This window comes from Saccopteryx bilineata, chromosome 1 (assembly GCF_036850765.1).
Source record: "Saccopteryx bilineata isolate mSacBil1 chromosome 1, mSacBil1_pri_phased_curated, whole genome shotgun sequence".
NCBI classification, from domain to species: Eukaryota; Metazoa; Chordata; class Mammalia; order Chiroptera; family Emballonuridae; genus Saccopteryx; species Saccopteryx bilineata.
This window is the reverse complement of record NC_089490.1, coordinates 270,418,151-270,437,089: the sequence shown is the minus strand read 5'-3', so window position 1 is coordinate 270,437,089 and position 18,939 is coordinate 270,418,151. Positions and strand designations below refer to the sequence as shown.

The window sequence follows — 18,939 nt, the reverse complement described above, 5'->3', positions numbered from 1 at the left end:
TCACACATCACCATCACTGGGGACAGGGCTGGAGTAGTTAGCTCACAGGGCACCTGGACAAGCACTGGTCTGGGAGGGTCACATCTGGGACAGAGATACAGAAACAGACACACACACAGAGAAAGACAAGGACAGAGAGAGAAAGAGCAAGGGAAGGAGGGGGAGATAGAGAAAGGCAGCGGGGGGAGGGGTGCTGAGATATGTGGGCATGTGAATAAGTGTGTGTGGAGCGCAGACCCCCCCCCCTGCCCAGGGTCTGTCAGGCAGCCGTCCCCTCTGAGCCTCACTGTACCTCCCCCAGTGTGTATGTGTGTGGGGGGACTGGTGGGAAGGCCTCAGCTCCCAGGGTAGAACCCACTAATCAGGCAGGTGGGATCTGTGTGAGGCAGTGGGACTTAGCCTGCCTGACATTACCAGAGGGTGTTGAATGTGGTTGTGGACCCCAGAAATAAGGCCCTGCTATTCTGGCCGTGACCCCTCAAGTTGCAGGGGCTGGGTTCCTAGAGACATAGGTGACATATGCAGAGGTCCTTGGACACAACAGAACTTGTAGAGACATACAACCACATGGTAGAAACATGTCCCATTTATTTCTGTTCCTAAAGTTTGGGACAAGTCAGCACTGAAAACAATAACAAACATTTTATACAACTGGCAAATCACAGAGGTGTGGCCCTGTGCTAGCCTCGGTGGTCCATGTGATTGGGGAGTAGGTAGATCCTGCAGCAGGAAGCTCATGACAGGCCTGGCGTCTTTGGGGCGCTCCCTGCTTCTTATTCAACTTATCAGGAGAGGGGAGTCCTCTCGGGCAATATCCACACCGACAGGGCCTTCCAGCACTGGCTCTTCAGACCTTCAGGCCCAACTGGTGTGCGCCAGCCCCAACCTGGCGCCTACCTGACAAGCAGGGCGGAGCCTCATCCCAGGTTCACAGGTGATGACCAGTGGCCCATGCCTAACTCTAGTACAGCTCCGCTGACTACTTATCACAAAGGAAACAGAACCGAGATTCCTATTATACTTGCCCTGTGTCTGGGATGCATCTTTATGGGGCTACCTGGGGACTGTCACCCACGGCCTGAGTTGCCTGGACGGTAGGGAAACGGTCCCAGAGGGCTCACCCTGCTTTGAGGCCGGCGCTTGTCTGGGCTTCTGCACGGGGTTGAGGGTGTGTGTGCTCCCACCACAATGGGAGAGTGGGCTACACAAGATGTCCGTGTTGGACAGAGGCAAAGGAGCTCTACAGGAAAGACAAAAAGTAGGCCTGGGCCCTGGCTGTTTGCTTCAGTGGTAGAGCGTTGGCCCAGTGTATGGAAGTCCCAAGTTCAATTCCCAGCCAGGGCACACAGGAGAAGTGCCCATCTGCTTCTCCACCCTTCCTCCACTCCTTCCTCTCTCTCTCTCTCTTCCCCTCCCGCAGCCAAGGCTCTTTTGGAACAAAGTTGGTCTGGACACTGAGGATGGCTCCATGGCCTTCGCCTCAGGCACTAGAATGGCTCTGGCCACAACAGAGCAACGTCCCAGATTGGCAGAGCATCGCCCCCTGGTGGCATGACGGTGGATCCTGGTCAGGAGCATGCGGGAGTCTGTCTGACTGCCTCCTCACTTCTCACCTTGGAAAAATACAAAAAAAAAAAAAAAAAGTAGGCCTGGCCATGCCCAGGAGGGGGTGGGCATGATGGGGATGACTTCAGGGCATGTGACCAAGTAACTCTTGGTTGGGGGCCAGGTGTGTCAGGAGCCCCCAGCTTGAGTGTTTCACCTCCAGACCTCACATACAGGTCTGAGCTAAGGGTGCCCTGCACTCTCCCTGGAGTCCTCCCTGAAGAGTCACATCTCGTTCAGGTCTCAGACCTGACAAAAGAATGATCCTGTTACATTCCCTGCCCTCCTCCCACCAACCCCTCTACCCCAAGGTCCGTCACAGCACAGAGTCCTTGTCTGAGGCACTACAGGGGTCCTCACACACCAAAAGGCACTTGGCTTATGGACACACATCCTCTTTAAGAAGCACTTGGGCCAGGCAAGACCACCACCACAAACAAGAGCCTTTGTGAGGCTGGCTTCCCTTGCAGCAGGTACGCTAGTCTGAGTTGGCAGGTGTGCGCCCGGTGGGCGTGGCCACTGGTGGCCCTCAGTGGGCATCACAGCACAGCCCTGGTGAAAGGACTGTGGCCCTGAAACACATCAGGTCTCCGTCTGCCATTCTGATCCTGGAATGTAAATGTGAGTGTGTGTGTGTCATCCGCAGCCACTCACGTGGATTGAAATCACTTAGATGATTTCACATGCGATTTATGGAAAACAATCTATTTTCACATGTACATACAGATCTGTAGTTAGCTGGGACCTACACATTGAAGGCAGTCAGTACAGGGAGACTGCGGAAGGCGGTGAGGATGGGGCCGTGTGGGAACCGGGGTCCCTCTCTGGAGTCTGAGCATGGAACTCGGGTCAAGGAGTCTCCTGGCGTTCCTTTGTGCCTCCCCCACTGCCTGCTGAAACATCCAGGCCTTGAGGTCTTGGTGGAGGAAGCTGCCTCCTATCCGAGGAACCTGCTGCCGAGGCCTCACCCTGACGAGTGGACTGTAGCCCCCACCAAGGGCTATGATGCCCCAGGCAGTGCTCCGTGCCTGCTGCGACTTGCATTTCATATGTGCACGGGAATTCCGGCATGGAGTCCCGACAGCCTGAGTGACAGCCTGGCCATGACAACCTGGTCTGAGGACAACCGCTGGCCAAGCTCCAGCTCCAGCAGGTGGGAGAGGCTGTCAGGGAGGTCCCATTCTTAGGAGAGGGTGCCAGGTCCCCTGGGCTGCTCTCATAGAGGGTGGCCTGGCCCATGTCCTGGAGGCACAGGTAGGTGTGGGTGGCCTCCAGTGCCTTGGCAGGGCCTCTGGGGGGGTGACTCGCTGCATCAGGGGCTGAGGGGCCTAGCCCTCCTGTTGGAGAAAGGCCTGAACTCGCAGAAATAACTGGATGCTGGCCTCTTGAACATAGAGGTTACTGGGGGGTTTAGGCAGCAAGACCCCCAAGGAGGCTAGTCAGGGAGGCAGGGGAGCAGGGGCGCAGCCCTGCCTGGCCAATGCCCCCTGTGGCAGCGCTGTTAATATCTGGCTGTGCAATCACAACAGGAAGCATCTGCAACAGGCAGAGACACGGTCAGGCAGCCTGGGTGGTGGCAGCGTGCCCAGCGCCTTAGGGATTAGAGTGGATGAGGGAAACCCCTGGTACATTGGGGAGGCTGAGAAAGTCATAACTTATTGAGACATGAGGGGAAAGCCCTGCAGAACCAGAGTCACTGGTCATCAGAGTGATTTAGGGTACTGGTTTTCAACCGCCAGTCCACGGTCTGCCAGAAATTTTGTGCTGGTCCATGAAAGAGTTAACCACCCTGGTGTTGTATGAAGATGACAGAGTCTATAATCATGTTTCCTGGACTCTCGGCTCATTATACCCTTAAAATTGGACATTCCTTTCTGATGCTGCCAGGAGGTGGACTAAGGGCATCCCCCCCAGAACTGTTCTTGAGCTGCGGTGGGCAAAGGCTGCTGAACCCACAGGCCCAGCCACGTCCTGAGGAAAAGGTCTCTTTGAAAGAGGTCGCTTGTTTCCTGTCTGACTGGCCCCTCTCCTCGGTCACTCCCTTTCAGAAGTGATGTCCGAGTGCATATCCAAGGCAATGTATGGGGCCTCCTCCTACAGCAGGATAGGCCCCACCCTCCGAAGGTAAAAAAAAACCCAAAACAAAAACCCTACATATTTGCATCAACTTGTGGAAAATGATTTGCCAGGGATGTGGTCCCATTGGAAGGGCAGAAATGGGGGCCCTGTGAGCATTCCAGGAGGGACTGGACTCCAGGCAGAGCCTCTGACCCTGGCCCCTGCATCCTCCGATTCCAGCTTGCTCCTCACCAGGCTGTTTGCAAACCGCCTCTGCTGACCATCAGCCCTCCTTCACCCAGGACCGCAGAGGCCTTGAGTGGGGGCGCCGCGGAGCCTGGAATCAGTGAATGTCAGATGGCACACATCAGCTCTCCACATGGCCTGAAAAATCTAGACAGCAAGGAGGCCCTAAAATCGCCCTTGCTAGCTGACTGCTGAGTGACTTGGAACTGCCCAGGGACGGATCCAGGCGTTTATTTTCCAGCCAATCTGTCTGGCACGCAGTGCTGGGGTGCTGGTGGAGAGCAGACTCACGTGCAGAATGAACCCTGGGGGGTGCGGTGGTCTCTGTGGTCCTGGGCAGCCCAGCGTCACTTGGGCAGGTACTGACTACCCCCTATGCACCTGGGCCTCTCGGCTTGGGTCTCAGAAGAGGGGGCACTCACAGTCATGGTGAACTGGCCCCGATCAAGCTGCGGCTGTGGGTCCCTCCGAGGAAGGGTGGGGGATGTGCCCTGGGGGTCCTCATCAGAGAACAGTCCTGGGAGGAGGCGCCGTGATAGCTCAGGCTGGCCAGGGCTGCTGTCCCCCGACATGCACTGGGAAGACTCAGAGCTGTCAGTCCCTGTGAAGAGAAGCCAAGTTAGGGGACGGTCCATCAGGGAGAGGGCTGCCCCCCATCTCACCTCCCATGATCAGGGGCCCTGGAGCCTGATCAAGGACTAGGTGTTTTCTGCTCCATGTGCAAGTTTCTAACAGTCTGTGAGGCTGAGTCAGAGCAGGATGGCATGACTGGAAGGTTGACAAGTGTTTCCTGGCTTGCTTTCCTGAAATCAGAGTAGAGCCAGTGCGGCTGGAAGACCAGGTTGGGAGGAGCCCAGGCAACCTCTCCACCAGCAGCAGGCCTCCAGCTCATGCTGGGCAGCTCTGTGACCACTGAACAAGCAAGTCAAAGGGGAAGCAGAAACAGACCACAGAGGGCCACGTGCCTCACACAAGCAGCTGGAACAGGACAGACAAGGCCTGCCCATCCCTTCTGCCTGCCCCTATTTCCCTCGCAGGACTGTTAGGCCTGCCTGTAGCACCCCAGACCAGACCTAGCTGAAGCCACTGGGTCCAGGCCTGGGGTCACACCCCACAGCTGGGACCTGTGCTCTGGGCTGCCGCCTGGGCAGTCTCAACTTCCTGCGTGGGTGGCTGGTGGCTTTCTCATGTTTCTCTGCAGGGACAGTGAGCACTGTTCAGGCACTGAGCTGAGGATGCCCAAGCTGAGTCCTCAACACAGAGACTCTTCCACCTTGTCCTCACATCCGCGCTCCAGCCTCCAGACTCAGCTTTGACTGGAGGCTGCACCAGCCCAGACAAGCCTGCGGTCCTGGAGCCAGAAGAATGCATCCAGGAGAGTGCAGTCACTCTGGGCTGGCAATGCCATGCCCCATTGTGCTCCTGTGGCCCGCCCCATGGCGGCTGCTGCCTCTTCTGGTCAGCTGTGTGGCACCTAGCCACCTGAGCTCCCAGTCAGGTGTATGTACAATGCTTTTAACTGGACACAGAGATGCCTTGATGTTAGTCACAAAGCCCTCAGAGATGTTGTCCTGTTGGCAATGACACATTTTTAGGGGTGGGAGGGTGCTTGTCCTAGGCAGTGTGGCCTGAGGATGGGCCACATCTGGACTGTGGATAGGTACTCTGAGAGACCTCATCGATCTGAAGAGACCTGAAACCTGTGGTCCTGACACCACACGCAGGATGTCAAGATAACCAACCACAGGGATTCCACGGACACACCCCTTTCTCCATGTAGAAGTGTGTGCAAAATACTGCTTTACTGGGATGTTAGTGACTCAATACAATGGTAAGCCTCTACGGTACAAATGGACAACTCTGGACATGAGTATACACTGTGAGGTTACAAACGTATGCACACCAGCCAGAGAGGAAGTGTGTCTCTCACCAAAAGCCAGTGATGCCCATTTATATTCAGTGTGGTCACTGACAAAGTGAGCACAGGGTCCACCTCAATCCTTTGTTCTTTGTTCTCTCTTCCTTTCTCTATGTTCTTTGAACTTTTTTCCTTACAATTCCATTTTGTCTCCGGTTTGTGTATCAGCTGTCTCTTTGTTTTGTTTTAGTGGTTGTTTTGGGGTTTATAATGTAACAATTTATCTTCAAGTGGTATAAGTTCGTTAGTAGTATAAATCCTCGCGTCAGTGGGCTCTGTTGTCCGACAGCTCACTGATGTGCCCCTCCTTCCTTCCGATTCCCTCTTTCATTTTGGATTCTTCCTGCTGACATGTCTTCAAATTCAGTAACATTTTCTTCTGGCACCCAACCAGTGTTGTTTTCATCTCAGATACTGCGTTTTTTGTCCTCTGTGCTTTTAGTCGTCGTGTTTTCCTATCTTCGAGTCTAGACCATTACTTAACTTTTCAGCCACCAGGAATGGCTGAACAATGGTTTGAAGGCCACGACTGACCATTCTAACATCCAGGTTGGCTTTGGCTGGTTTTGCCTAATGAATTATTCTCATTATGGTTTATGTTTTCTAATTCTTTGCTTGCCTGTTGCTCTGACTAGATGTCACACAATGTGAACTGACTTTGTTGGGTAACAGATACTTTTGTGATTCTATAAATCTCCATGAGCTTTGTCCTGGGATGTAGTTAGGTTCCCGGAAACTGGTCCTCTCGGGTCTTGTTTCGTGATGTGGTGGGGTGGGTTGGGGGCAGTGTTCAAATGCTCCTTCCTCCTGAGGTAGGCCATTGCAAGGACTCACCACGTGCCCCACACACCATGACTGTCCCATCCAGCTGGTGAGAACAGGAGCCCATGTGACAGTGAAAAGTATAGGCTTTCAGAGGCTCCCCAGCTTTGGGGGCTTTTCACGTGCTGTGCTGACCAGTGCTTTGCTGGATTCTGGAGGGGACCCCTCTGTCAGATCCTGAGGCCTCTCACTGACAGGTCTCTCTTACTCCTTCCTGCACACCCCTGCCACCCTGGTCCCCCCCCCTCGGGGAGTCTGCCGCATTGTCTCTCAAGGCAGAAACAGGGCTGTCTCAGGGCTCCCGTCACCTTCCCGTCTCTCAGGGTCACTATTCTTTTTAGTCAGACGTTCTATGTTTTGAAATCTCTCATTTCATATATTTCATCTGGTTTGTTTGGTCTGGATTTTTTTTGTTTTTGGTTTGTTTTAAACCTCTTCCCTGTTACTTCATCTTAGGTAGAAGTGAAAATTGTTTTGCTTTAAATAAAAGAAAATTTTTCATTTGTTTGAAAATGTTGTTAGTACATAAAATCAAATGAAACAAATGAACATGTAAACTGGCCCCCACCCACACGGGCTGTCTGTCGGAGGCAGGAGCGTGACGGGCCATAGCACACAAGCGCACTCACACAACGGAGGCTGGCTCCCCGCCTCCTGCTCCAGCTCGTCCTCCTCGATGCAGCTGTGGACATCGTAGTACGGCCAGGGGCAGTGGGCTTGGCTGGTGGACACGTGCAGAGCAGCCGAGGACTGGCTGCTGGAGGAGGAGGTGCTGCTGTCTGAGATGGTGGAGTGTGGTCTCTTGAAAGGGGTGGTGTGGTTACGGGAGGGCACAGCAATGGGCGCTTGGGTTCTTGACTCTGGAAGGGGACAGAGAGCAAGTCGGTCTGGCCTCTGCTCCGGAAATGTAGCCTAAGCCCCTGTAACTGTGCAGCAGGTCCAGCAAGAGCCAGACAGAGTCCTCTGGAAGACTGACCAGGTTCTACTGCCTGTGGTCAGCCCGCCATGCTAAGTGCCATCCCTGGAACTCTGGGGCCTGGGTTCCGGTGAGTAGAGCAGAGCAAGGGCCAGGCCGCCTTACCTTTCCCATTCGTGATGTAATTGACAGCCCGATCACTTATGGCTGCATTGCTAGGCTTGATGTCCAGGAACGGTTTGCTGCCTAACCCCATAGACACCATTTCCTGCATTCTGAGTTCTGAAACAGAAGAATGTAGGATACTTTTCCAAGCAATTCTTTGGGTTTAATACTACCATGATGGTGCTCTGCACACCAGACAGGTCAGTCCAGACCAGAAGCGTGTCAGGGCCAGGCCCCGCTCCCCAGAGTGATGCTGGGGGCGAGGTGCTGAGGCTCCCACTCCGGCACGTGCCCATGATGTGGTCTAGCCTCACAGTGGCCTCTCAGAGGACACGGACCTCAGAAACCAGGTGTCCAGGCAGGGAGGGGGGGCTCCTTGTGTGCTAATGAAGGGAGGTGAGCTGTGCAGCAGGTACAGCTCGGAGTGGGGGAACAGCGGCTTCTAGGAGGCACATGGCCATGAGGACATATTGACAGGTGTCTTGTCTCTGAATACTGAGAGGAGATCTAAGCATAGGGTGAGTCTAAAAATAAACTACTTCTTGGTAAAACTAAAACAGAATCAAATAAAGACAACAATTATAGCTAGTGGGAGGAAAAAGAGGGAGGGGCAGGAGCAGAGGAGACTGTGGAGGGGACTGGGACCCGGCCTGGGGCGTCCTGCTCCACATAAGGGCTGGCTCCACTCCACGGAGACTGAGGAGCCACTGGACACCCTGAGCAAAGCTGCCTTGTGTGGCATGAGCACATGTATGTGTGCATGCACATGTGAACAGATGAGATATATGTGCATGCAGATGGGTGTATACACATGTGACGTGTGTACTGTGTTCACAGATATGCAGGGGTGGTCTTTGTTTCAAAGGAGGTGGCAGTGGGGTGGCTGTGGGACATCTCTGTGATAGGTCAAGGCTCCGTCCAGGGGACAGCCACTGAGGGGACAGGTGGTTGGTCATGTCTGGCCGGTTGGACGTTACAGCTCTTGGGACTCCATAGGTCTGTGGGCCCAAGGTGCCATAGGAAGGCCAGCTTGGAGGGCTCATTATGAAGATGGCATTTATAGTGTCCAGACTAGATGAAACAGGCACCCTGTGAGTATAGATCGAGGTGCCCCGGTGACTAAATAGGGGCAGAGGAGGGACCAAGAGGGCAACATAGAGGAGGAGGAAACATGGCGGGAGGGATCCCAGCTGGAGGGACGAGGTGCCTTATGGAAAAGCCCCCCCCCCCATGGGGAGACCACAGGGTGGCACCAGCCCAGCTCCAGCCAGTCGGGAAGCCTTGACAAGCAGGGCAGGGCAGACAGCTGACCCCATGGGCCTAGGGCAGGGGTAGTCAACCTTTTTATACCTACCGCCCACTTTTGTATCTCTGTTAGTAGTAAAATTTTCTAACCGCCCACCGGTTCCACAGTAATGGTGATTTATAAAGTAGGGAAGTAACTTTATAAAATTTGTAAAACAGATTTACAGCAAGTTAAAGCATGTAATAATAATTAATTACCAAGTACTTTATGTCAGATTTTCACTAAGTTTGGCAGAATAAATCTTTATAAAACAACTTACTATAGTTAAATCTATCTTTTTATTTATACTTTGGTTGCTCCCCTACCACCCACCATGAAAGCTGGAACACCCACTAGTGGGCGGGAGGGACCAAGTTGACTACCACTGGTCTAAGGGGTCGGGAAGCCTGAGCATTAGCCCTTTCTCTGAGGTGCTGCAGTGTGGGGCGGAGTCTTGTTTATGTTCATTTTAATGGGAAATACATGTTTGTGTGCTGATGGGATGGATCCAGGTACCTTCTGGTAAATGGTTCTGACTGCGGGCCTCGCGAGGGCCACCAGGCCTGGGCCTCTGGGACGGGGCCCCTGATGTGGAGCTGGCCTCGCACCCCCCTCGCCCACCTCTGTTCCGCAGAGCCTGCCGCCATAGGATCTTCCCTATCACGTCAGTCCACATGGTCTTGACCTCTGGGGAGCTGGCCTGGAGAATGTAGGAATCCTGGGATTTCCGCCGCCTGCGGAACCAGATCTCAAACCTCACGCCACTGTCCCCGACAGTCTCTGTCATCCCGATTTCAGCCATCTGCAGTCACAGCAGGGGAGGGGAGCACAGAAACACTTTTAACAACTGAACGCTGTCAGGCTGACACTTTGATCCCAATGCCTCAGGGCAAGAGGCCTCTTCACCCAGATACCAGATAGTGTGGACGAGGCCAGGCTGGGGGCTAGTGAAGGACAGGAGGGACCAAGTTTCATCCCATCCACACTGGCTTCCCCACTGGAGGCATGAGGGCCGACCTGGAGGTTCTGTGGTACCCTCTGGCTGTCGCACACTGGGTGGGGTCCACAACTGTCACACCTCTGATGGTTCCTTGGTGCTGACAGGTAAGGGGTTATGGGTGCGGGCCCCTCCCAGGTGACCCAGAAGCTCTTTACCCTCAAGAGACTCCTTTAGGGGCAAAAGGGCCACCAAGACCCACCCGAGGGTCTGCTTTCATCAAAATCCAAAATGAGGTGACTGATCGAGGAGACACTTTTTTCCAGCCACTGAACCAGCACACGGAAAGCCTTGAAGCTTTTGGAGTCTGAGGTTTTCAAAATTCAGCAAAAGAACCAGAGAAAAGTACAAATACCATGTGGTCCCTGCTTGTCTGCAGGGGACCAGCCTGATACCAGTGGCATGAGGCGTAAGGCAGGCACCTTACCTTGAAGGACTGCTTGTATGTGTAGATGTCGTAGCCTCCGTCCACCTTTTTGGTCTTGCTAAACAGAATGAGCTCTTCAAAAAGGAAGACATGCCTCAGATACTTCTTTCTTCCACAGCACACGATAAACTCATCCCGGCATCTCAGCTGTCCCTGCTCCTTCAAGTTCACCTGCGGACAGAGCAAGTCTCCCTCAGGGACCACTGGGTCTGATCCAATCCCACCCTTACCTCTGGAGGGCCTGGAGGCTGAGTCAACGCCAAAGGCCAATGATCTGATCAATCACACCTATGTAATGAGGCCTCCACGAAACCCCAAAAGAATGGGTTTTCAAAGCTTCCTGCTGGTGAGCACGTGAAGATGGGGAGCTCCGCACCCTCTCCACACACCTTGCCCCGTGCGTCTGTTATATCCGGCTCCTGTTGAATTGCATCCTTTACGATAAACAGGTGATCCAGTCAGTGAGATGTTTCCCTGAGTTCTGTGAGCTGCTCTACCAGATTATTGGACAGGAGGGGGTTGTGGAAATCTCCTATCTATAGCTGTTGCTCAGAAGAACAGGTGGCAACCTGGACTTCTGACTGGCATCTGAAGTGGGAGGAAGGGAGTCTAGTGGGACTGAGCCCTTAACTTATGGGATCTGATGTCATTGAAGGGTAGATGGTATCAGAAGTGAACTGAATTGTAAAAGACCCACCTGGTGTCCAAGAATTGCTTGGATGCGTGGCAGAAAACCCTACACTGAAATTGGGTGCAGAACCCTCAGGGTGGGGTTCCCCTGTGTCCACGTTCCTGCTCATCTGTGTTGATGTTACAGTAAAAGCCCCATCTTCAATTTTACTTAACTTTCCACTTCAAAGCCCTTTTGCTGAAGTGCTGGAGTCTCGCTCACCGACTATAAATGCCTAACATGGCAGTCCCAGGAATCATATTATGAATTCCACTCCTGAGCCATCCTCCACCACAGAAATACCTGGGCTAATACTCGGGACTGTGGCCTGACCTCCATCCCAACAGAGATGAGACTGTAAACCAGTAGGCCCGGCCCCAAGCCCAATAGCCCAGCTCAATTTTCATGCATCCAGTTGTGTTAAAATAGCCCCAATAAGCAAACATGTAGCATTTAGAGCCCACCTGCTCTCATACCCTACAACTGCTGCTCCAAAGCTGGACACTGAGCTCCTCTCTGCTGCCCTCACTCCTCAGGTGGGGCCTCTGGAATGTCTAAGCTTTGAAGACATTCCTAAAGAAAAGCTCTTTGGCCCTGACCAGGTAGCTCAGTTGGTTGGAGCACTGCCCCAATATGCCAAGGTTGCAGGTTTGATTCCTGGTCAGGGCACATACCAGAATCAATTAAGGAGAGCATAAATAAGTAAAACAACAAATTAATGTTTCTCTCTTTATCTCTCTCGCTTTCAAATTGATAAGACAATAAATAAGAAAAGCTCTGTGCTCCTGATTCTAGGCATGTCCTTCCCCTTGATCAACCCAAAGCCCTGAACCACAAGAGCCAGTCGGGGTTTTGGGACACTCACGTCACAGCCACGGACAGCGTCCATGGCCAGCAGATCGTTGCCGTGGCGCAGCTGGAAGCGGACCATGTCCTCGGCGGCCCTCAGCTCACCCAGCTCCGGCTCGCAGGCGGGACAGCGTCTGGCCTCCTTGACCAGGTCCTGGAGCAGCAGTGCGTACTTGCCCATGCGCTGCACGGGCTTTAGCAGGTAGGAAGCCAGGTCCATCTTGTCACCCAGTGCCCGCTGCTTGTCCTGCAAGAACCAGGAAAAGGGTCAGCTTGGGCCAGGCCAGGGGCAGTTCAGCAGGCTCACGGGCTGGGGGATGACCTTGAAGAAGGCGTGGCCATGGCTGCAGAGCAGGGCGTCCGACTGGGGCTTGTTCTTGCTGTAGAGCGCGTACATGCCAAACTGTTCTTCCTGCAAAGGGGGGGCACGACGCACCTGAGCAGGGGCTCTGGTCAGAACCCGTGCTGGGGCCACAGCCCTGTAGCACAGTTTCACCACGGTCACAGGAAAAGGACACAGTGCTGCTTTAGGGCCACCTCAGCTTTCCCAGGATGGTGGATGCTCCTGGAGTCAATGCCAGAGCTCGGGATGGGTCTTAAGTACAGAGTTTGGGGGAAGAGGTACCAGGAGTACTCACAGGGCAGGCCAGGGAGGGGCATGCAGAATGCTGAAATTTTCATTAACGGTCAAGAACCAAAAATAGCCAGAAAGAGATAATGTGGGTGTTCTGTCATCCACGGTGTTTTCTTGTGGTTACTTTTATTTAATAATGCTGAGGCAAATGTGTCACCCACCCACAGCACAGAACCACTTGGGTGCCCAATGCCTAGAACAGTGCTGGTAGCTACTGTTTGAAAGAATCTTTTCAGAGTGAATTAAGAATTTTATCAGAGATGCCGACAGGGAGAGATTCCATGTTCACGGCTGAGAAGAGACATAGGGCAGCTCTCATGCTGGTCTGTGCACCCCGACCGGCCCACCTCAGGCTGGTCCCAGGGTCTGTCTGGCTGGGCCACAGGCGGGAGGGTCGTAAGGACACCAGGTAGGCTTTCAAGTGCAGGAAGCAAACTAATTAGGGAGTTCTTTCTAGCTGATCTGGCTTAGATGGTGAGGAAGCAGGGCTGTGGACAGAAGTAAATGTGATGATGCAGATGAAGCCCCAGCACCATGTGGCCTTTCGGAAGGGTGCTGCTAAGTAAACCACGAGGCTTATCGTCTGTTCTGGGGGCCTGTGTGTTGACGGGTCTTAATGTGTTGTCAGGGACACATTTCCTAAGTCTGGAGTGCAGGCCCCCAGGGGCCTGAAATGTGGGTGGGCACCTCAGACTGCTGCTCCCAGGGCACGCTGGGTTGAAGTCTGCTCTGCCCACTGTGGCGGGGGCACTTACGTATCTCAGGAAGCCACGTCCCACGGACAACGGGCAGTGCCGGCAGCGCTCCAGCTCCGCGAGGAAGTGCTGGCGGTGGAAGTCATACAGCTTCTCCAAGTTCCCGAAAATGATGCTGCGCTTCCCTCGCAGGTCCTGCGGCAGGTCTGCTCTTTCCATTTCTGGAAAATAGTTGTCGACGACATATCCTAAGGACCTAACATACTCCCTCTCCGTGGAGATCATCTCGGCCATTATGTGCTGCAGGCGGCTGCTGGAAGACACAGAGAGCGGACGGGGCACTGAGGGATGAATAGCACGGCGCACAGACGGGAGACACACACAACAGTCTTTCCAGTTAAGTTCTCTGTCTTCAGCTCTGCACAGTGGCAAGTGTGTCCCACACCTGAGTCGTGCCTGGTTACCTGAAGCTGCTCCCCTGACGTAGAGTAAGAAAAGAGAAGAAGTACAGGGTCGGGGTGCCTGTTACATGAATCGTTTCCATGTTATTGGTCATGGCCTTTTCAGAGGAAAACCCTTTTGGAAACTGAAGAGAGATGCATAGCTCCCCGACTAAACTGAGTCCTGCAGGGTCTCATTTCCGGGCAGCCTGAGTGGCGCCTGCTTCAGCAGCGACTCCAGCAGTAAGACTTGACCCCCAGCAGCAAGCCCTGTGTAAGGAAGGCTGTGCTGGACGTTTATGAGAAAATGGGTTTCTGGTACACCCTGACTGCTAACCTATCAGCAGATACTTCTGAAAAAAAAAGGAGTTTTGGCCCTGGCTGGTAGGCTCAGTGGTAGAGCATCAGCCTGGCGTGCAGGAGTCCCAGGTTCGATTCCTGGCCAGGGCACACAGGAGAGGCACCCATTTGCTTCTCCACCCCTCCCCCTCTCCTTCCTCTCTGTCTCTCTTTTCCCCTCCCGCAGCGAAGCTCCATTGGAGCAAAGATGGCCCGGGCGCTGGGGATGGCTCTGTGGCCTCTGCCTCAGGCGCTAGAATGGCTCTGGACGCAGCAGAGCGACACCCCAGAGGGGCAGAGCATCGCCCCCTGGTGGGCATGCCGGGTGGATCCCGGTTGGGCGCATGCGGGAGTCTGTCTGACTGCCTCCCCATTTCCAGCTTCGGAAAAATGGAAAAAAAAAAAAAAAAAAAAGCAGTTTTAAACTGTAGTGGTATCCAACCCAGGGGGTGAGGAGAAGCAGCTGGAGCAGAAGTCACGAGAACAGAGTCTCGGGGTCCAGGAGAGTGAGGAGATGTAGTAAGGGTGGGAAAAGAGCACACACTCTCCTCCTGCCTGCCCAGGGCTCCTGGGGCTCCTTCTGCTGTGGCATGCTAGTACATACGTGTCACCATTCAACTGTACCACCAAAGGAACTTCATCAGGACACCAAGTAGAGGTCTGCTGGTGACCTGGGCCCCACCTGCTAATAATAAGGCACACTGTTTTTCTCCACTACTTGATAGATCAACTTTCTTAAATTACTCACTCCTAATGACACTACTGCTGGTTGGTTGGCAAAATTTTCTGTCATTATTTATCTTTACTTTTTTTTTTAATTTGGAAAAATATAAAACACAAATAATGATGGGAAATAGACCAGTGGTCGGAAATGCTCCTGACTATATCCCATTTACTGCAGAACTCAACCCTGCCCCAATCCCAAAACAGATTTGACAAATACTTGTTGTTTCTAAGAAGACAGCACATCTGGCTGACCAAGGGCACCTGCTGCTGGGCGGCCCAGTACACAGCACCAGCCATGGACCATCACCTCCCATCAATATTCACAGAAAACAAGGGTCCTCCCTAAATACTCAGATACAAAATTAAAATTAAAGTAGTCTGGGGATTTGGACCCTATTAAATGGAAATTGACCCATGAGGCCATAATAGCTAGAAATTTCTGGGGTAATGACTGCTGGCCAGGTGACAGGAGGTCCCTTTGGACACCAAGCAGGTTTGGGTTTTCAGGAAGACAGGTTTGGTTTAATGATCTCCCCCACCTCCAACCCCCAGGCCCTGAGTTTCAGGAGGACTTACCTGCTCTCTCCCTGGGTGCGGTAGACTGCTGACTACCATACCTTGGGGTGGTGGGTCTGTGGCCTGCGAATGGCAGGAAAGGGGAACTGTCCCCAGGGACAAAGCCAGGACGGCTTTCTAAACCTACTCCCATCCTGACCCAGGATATCCGTTCTGGGTGACCAAGGGCAGCTCTGGGATTGGATGGCTCCAGTCCTTTGTTCTACTGCCCTGGAACTCTCTAAATGAGCATAATGGAGCTGGAAGGCCACCCACAAACCCACGTTATATGTTACCAACTGCTGCCCTCCCATGAATTTCAGCCCACGGGGAAATTACACCCTCTCTGTTCCTGCCACTGTAAAAATGAAACTATAACAAGGTAGAGAGTAACTGCCCAAGGTTTTGAAACTGAAAGGTGTGTTTCAGAAGAGTATTTTGTAACTATCTCAGTTCAGGTTAAAGCTGCTTCACAGAAGGAGGGAAACCCAGGACAACCAACCAGCAAATACGCTAGGACCCCCCACCTCCAGGCTGCAATGCTCACTGTAAAAGGAGAAAGATTTTGCAATGCTCACTGTAAAAATGGCACACAGCACGGAGGTGCTGAAACACTGGGCCGGTGTCACTATCTGGCATCAGGGGTGGGTGGAGTTCTTGCCACTTAATCTAAACAATTTTTTTTTTGGTATTTTTCTGAAGTTGGAAATGGGGAAGCAGTCAGACTCCCGCATGCGCCCGACCGGGATCTACCTGGCATGCCCACCAGGGGGCGATGCTCTGCCCATCTGGGGCATTGCTCTGTCGCAACCAGAGCCATTCTAGCGCCTGAGGCAGAGGCCATAGAGCCATCCTCAGCGCCCGGGCCAACTTTGCTCCAATGGAGCCCTGGCTGCGGAGGGGAAGAGAGAGAGAGGAAGGAGAGGGGGAGGGGTGGAGAAGCAGATGTGTGCTTCTCCTGTGTGCCCTGGCTGGGAATCAAACCCGGGACTCCTGCATGCCAGGCCGATGCTCTACCACTGAGCCAACCAGCCAGGGCAGTTAATCTAAACAATTAATAGAAAGTATTATTTACAAACATCTCAAAAGTTAACAAATTAAAATGGACATCTATCTTCATTTGGGCAATATATAAATAGGCACACAGTTCTTACCGCAACACTTAAACTTTTTAAAGTAATTTTCAGGTAATTTCTTCATATTGCGGGCTTGATTTGCTTATTGTAATTTTCTGTAAATGGGCTCCAAGTAACTAGACTTGGTTGTTTAATCATCAGAGTGGGCGTGCCAGGTCACTACACGCTGTGAACAAGGAAGCAATTTTCACGATTCTGTTCTGAACACTGGAGGTAACTAACATCTTGCATAAGAGCAAACTTTGTCTGGCCTGGACAGGACAGAACAGCCTGAAGAGATATCTGTGGAATTTCTATTTTGCAGAAGCATGTTTAATGGCTTTGTGTTTCTAGATCCCCACTGACCACTGGGCCCTAAGGCTGCAAGGGCGTCCACCTTACCTTCCTGCTGGCTTCCTCCTGTCCTCCTCAGAGGGGTGGGTCCTGGAGGGGGAGGACAAGCTCCGGTTCTGAGCGACTAGGGGGCTTTCGGCACGTGGCCTGGGTGCGGGCTTCTTTTCTGAGGCCACAGTGCTGGTCACCTCCAAGCCTTTGATGAAGACCCCAGTGTGGCCCGGCCAATGGGAGTCCCTGGGGCCACTGTCAGGATGTGGGATCTCGAAGCTACGTGCTTTCTTCATGATTTTCTTCAGGGGATGTTTCCTATGGTGGATGATGGGGGTCAGGGTGGGCTTAGGGGAGCAGGTGGCGCTGTCGTCTGGGGTGTGCACATCTGGGTCCAGGTGCTCGGCCGCCTGCCCACATGGAGTGAATTGTCCAGGGAGGCTGGACAGCAGTCGTGTCCACTCCATGGCGTGGCCCTCGGGGTCAGTGAGGGGGTTCCAGGACGGCTTATAGTGCCTCATCTCAGTTCCGTGGACAAGCTCGTGCTTCAAGGGCCTCTGCTCTGGAAGGGAGGCACTGGGGTTCGGGGGAGCCTCAGAAAGCGCCTCTTGGGAGTGGGGTTGGGTGTGCTGACACTGTCGCCCCAAGGCATGACACTGCCCCAGTGTCTGCTGGCTGCCCCAGTCCAACACCGCTATACTTCCAGACACACCCGTGGCCTCCTGGTGACAGCTCTTCAAATACTCAGCAACCAGCTCTGGGCCCAGAGGTACCAGGCACTCACTGCAACACAGTATCCTCCCGTCCACCTGTGCAGCAGAGGAGGGTGGTGGTCAGTACAGTGAAGGATTTGCATGGCCAGACGGCTCTGCAGGCCCTACCCAATGTCATGGGGTCAAGGAGTGGCTTGAGTGAACTCAGGTCATGTTTGTTCTGCTATCCAGGTGCCTAAATCAAGGACCAGGGTGAGCCACATGGCCAGAATAAAAGGAACACCCCTCTGCCTGTGGGGGCAGCTGCTGTCTGAACTTACCCAAAAGGCAAACAAATCCATAGCCACCAAGGGTACCTGAGGGGTGTCCCAGGACCATAGGTTGTCTGTGAAATCAGTTATTCCACATTTTTGCCGGTATGGGAGCCCGAGAGGCCATGACAGTGGGGCAGAGACTCCTACCCCTGCCCTGGCCGATATTGCCTTCTCTGACCCCTCAGATTCTGTCAAGAGGGGCTGAGTTCCTGATGGCTCTGGCCCCAGGGACCCCAAGGGCCAGGCAATTCTAGGGTGCTGCTGAAGTCACAGGTGTGTGCTGTACTATTGTGATTATTTTGGGATCCTCCGCGGTAAGTGGATTTCTAGAACTGAGCTGGTGAACAAGCAGAAAAGTTCACATGTCCATTGGGCCCATCTGTTCAGAACAATAAATAAACTTCTCAGACATCTACTGAGAGCCAGGGAGGTGTTCTGATGAGAGTGCTGGCCGGCTGTCCCAGCGCTCGGCCCACCAAACCTGCATGAGGACAGCGCTCACTGAATGTCCAAAGAGTAAATGACATGGGCAACACATGCGATCCCTGGGAGAAACTCCACTGGATCTCTTACCATCTCGCAGAACTGAGACTGGCTGACCCACTGGGCCAGCTCTCCCTCCCTCCGCTCCGCCTGGCCAGCCGTGGTGCTCAGACACCTCCCGACGTCCTGGACTCTTTCCTCTGTGTCCCGCAAGTTGTTCTCTTCCAACAGCTGTCGCCCTTCTTGACAACACTGCTGTAGCCCAAGGAATCACCCATCAGCATAAGCTAGGCACTTACTCTGTGGTTTCCAAGCGAGGGCTGGACTGCACCCACCATTGGCCCAAGATGCCCAGCCTGCAGCTCCTGCTGCTGCCACTTCATGCTCTCAACAGAGAGTAGCTCCAAAGGGCCCATGAATTTCTCTTGCTCTTTTTCAAACCATGATTTGATCTACACAGGAAAAGAAGGTTTTACTTTTAAACATGTGAAGGAGTCTGGTCTAGGACAGTGGAGGATAAAGGAGATGTCAGACGTGCTTAGGGGCTGGCTCGCTGGTTCCCACAGACGGCTCGTTCCCACAGACGGCTCTCTTCACCCTGATGCACACGCTGCATCTCGCT

General features: G+C 53.4%; 1 protein-coding gene across 2 annotated transcripts in view; it reads right to left on the bottom strand.

Annotated features, from left to right (window-relative positions):
* Nucleotides 1–629: 629 nt before the first annotated feature.
* The window catches only part of PLEKHG4B (pleckstrin homology and RhoGEF domain containing G4B), a 95,595-nt gene continuing 77,285 nt past the window's right edge, over nucleotides 630–18,939 (bottom strand). Inside the window, exons 12-22 of one of the 2 annotated variants that reach the window (XM_066242972.1) lie at nucleotides 18,617–18,769; nucleotides 16,865–17,616; nucleotides 13,348–13,600; nucleotides 12,281–12,370; nucleotides 11,975–12,205; nucleotides 10,440–10,610; nucleotides 9,637–9,817; nucleotides 7,731–7,847; nucleotides 7,279–7,509; nucleotides 4,332–4,510; nucleotides 630–4,000 (exon numbers count right to left, since the gene is read on the bottom strand). In XM_066242972.1, coding sequence (XP_066099069.1) covers nucleotides 3,947–4,000; nucleotides 4,332–4,510; nucleotides 7,279–7,509; nucleotides 7,731–7,847; nucleotides 9,637–9,817; nucleotides 10,440–10,610; nucleotides 11,975–12,205; nucleotides 12,281–12,370; nucleotides 13,348–13,600; nucleotides 16,865–17,616; nucleotides 18,617–18,769 — 2,412 coding nt within the window. In that variant the 3' untranslated portion in view covers nucleotides 630–3,946. Of the gene's footprint in view, nucleotides 4,511–7,278; nucleotides 7,510–7,730; nucleotides 7,848–9,636; nucleotides 9,818–10,439; nucleotides 10,611–11,974; nucleotides 12,206–12,280; nucleotides 12,371–13,347; nucleotides 13,601–16,864; nucleotides 17,617–18,616; nucleotides 18,770–18,939 lie in introns of both variants that reach the window. The other variant, XM_066242981.1, reaches the window with a different exon arrangement.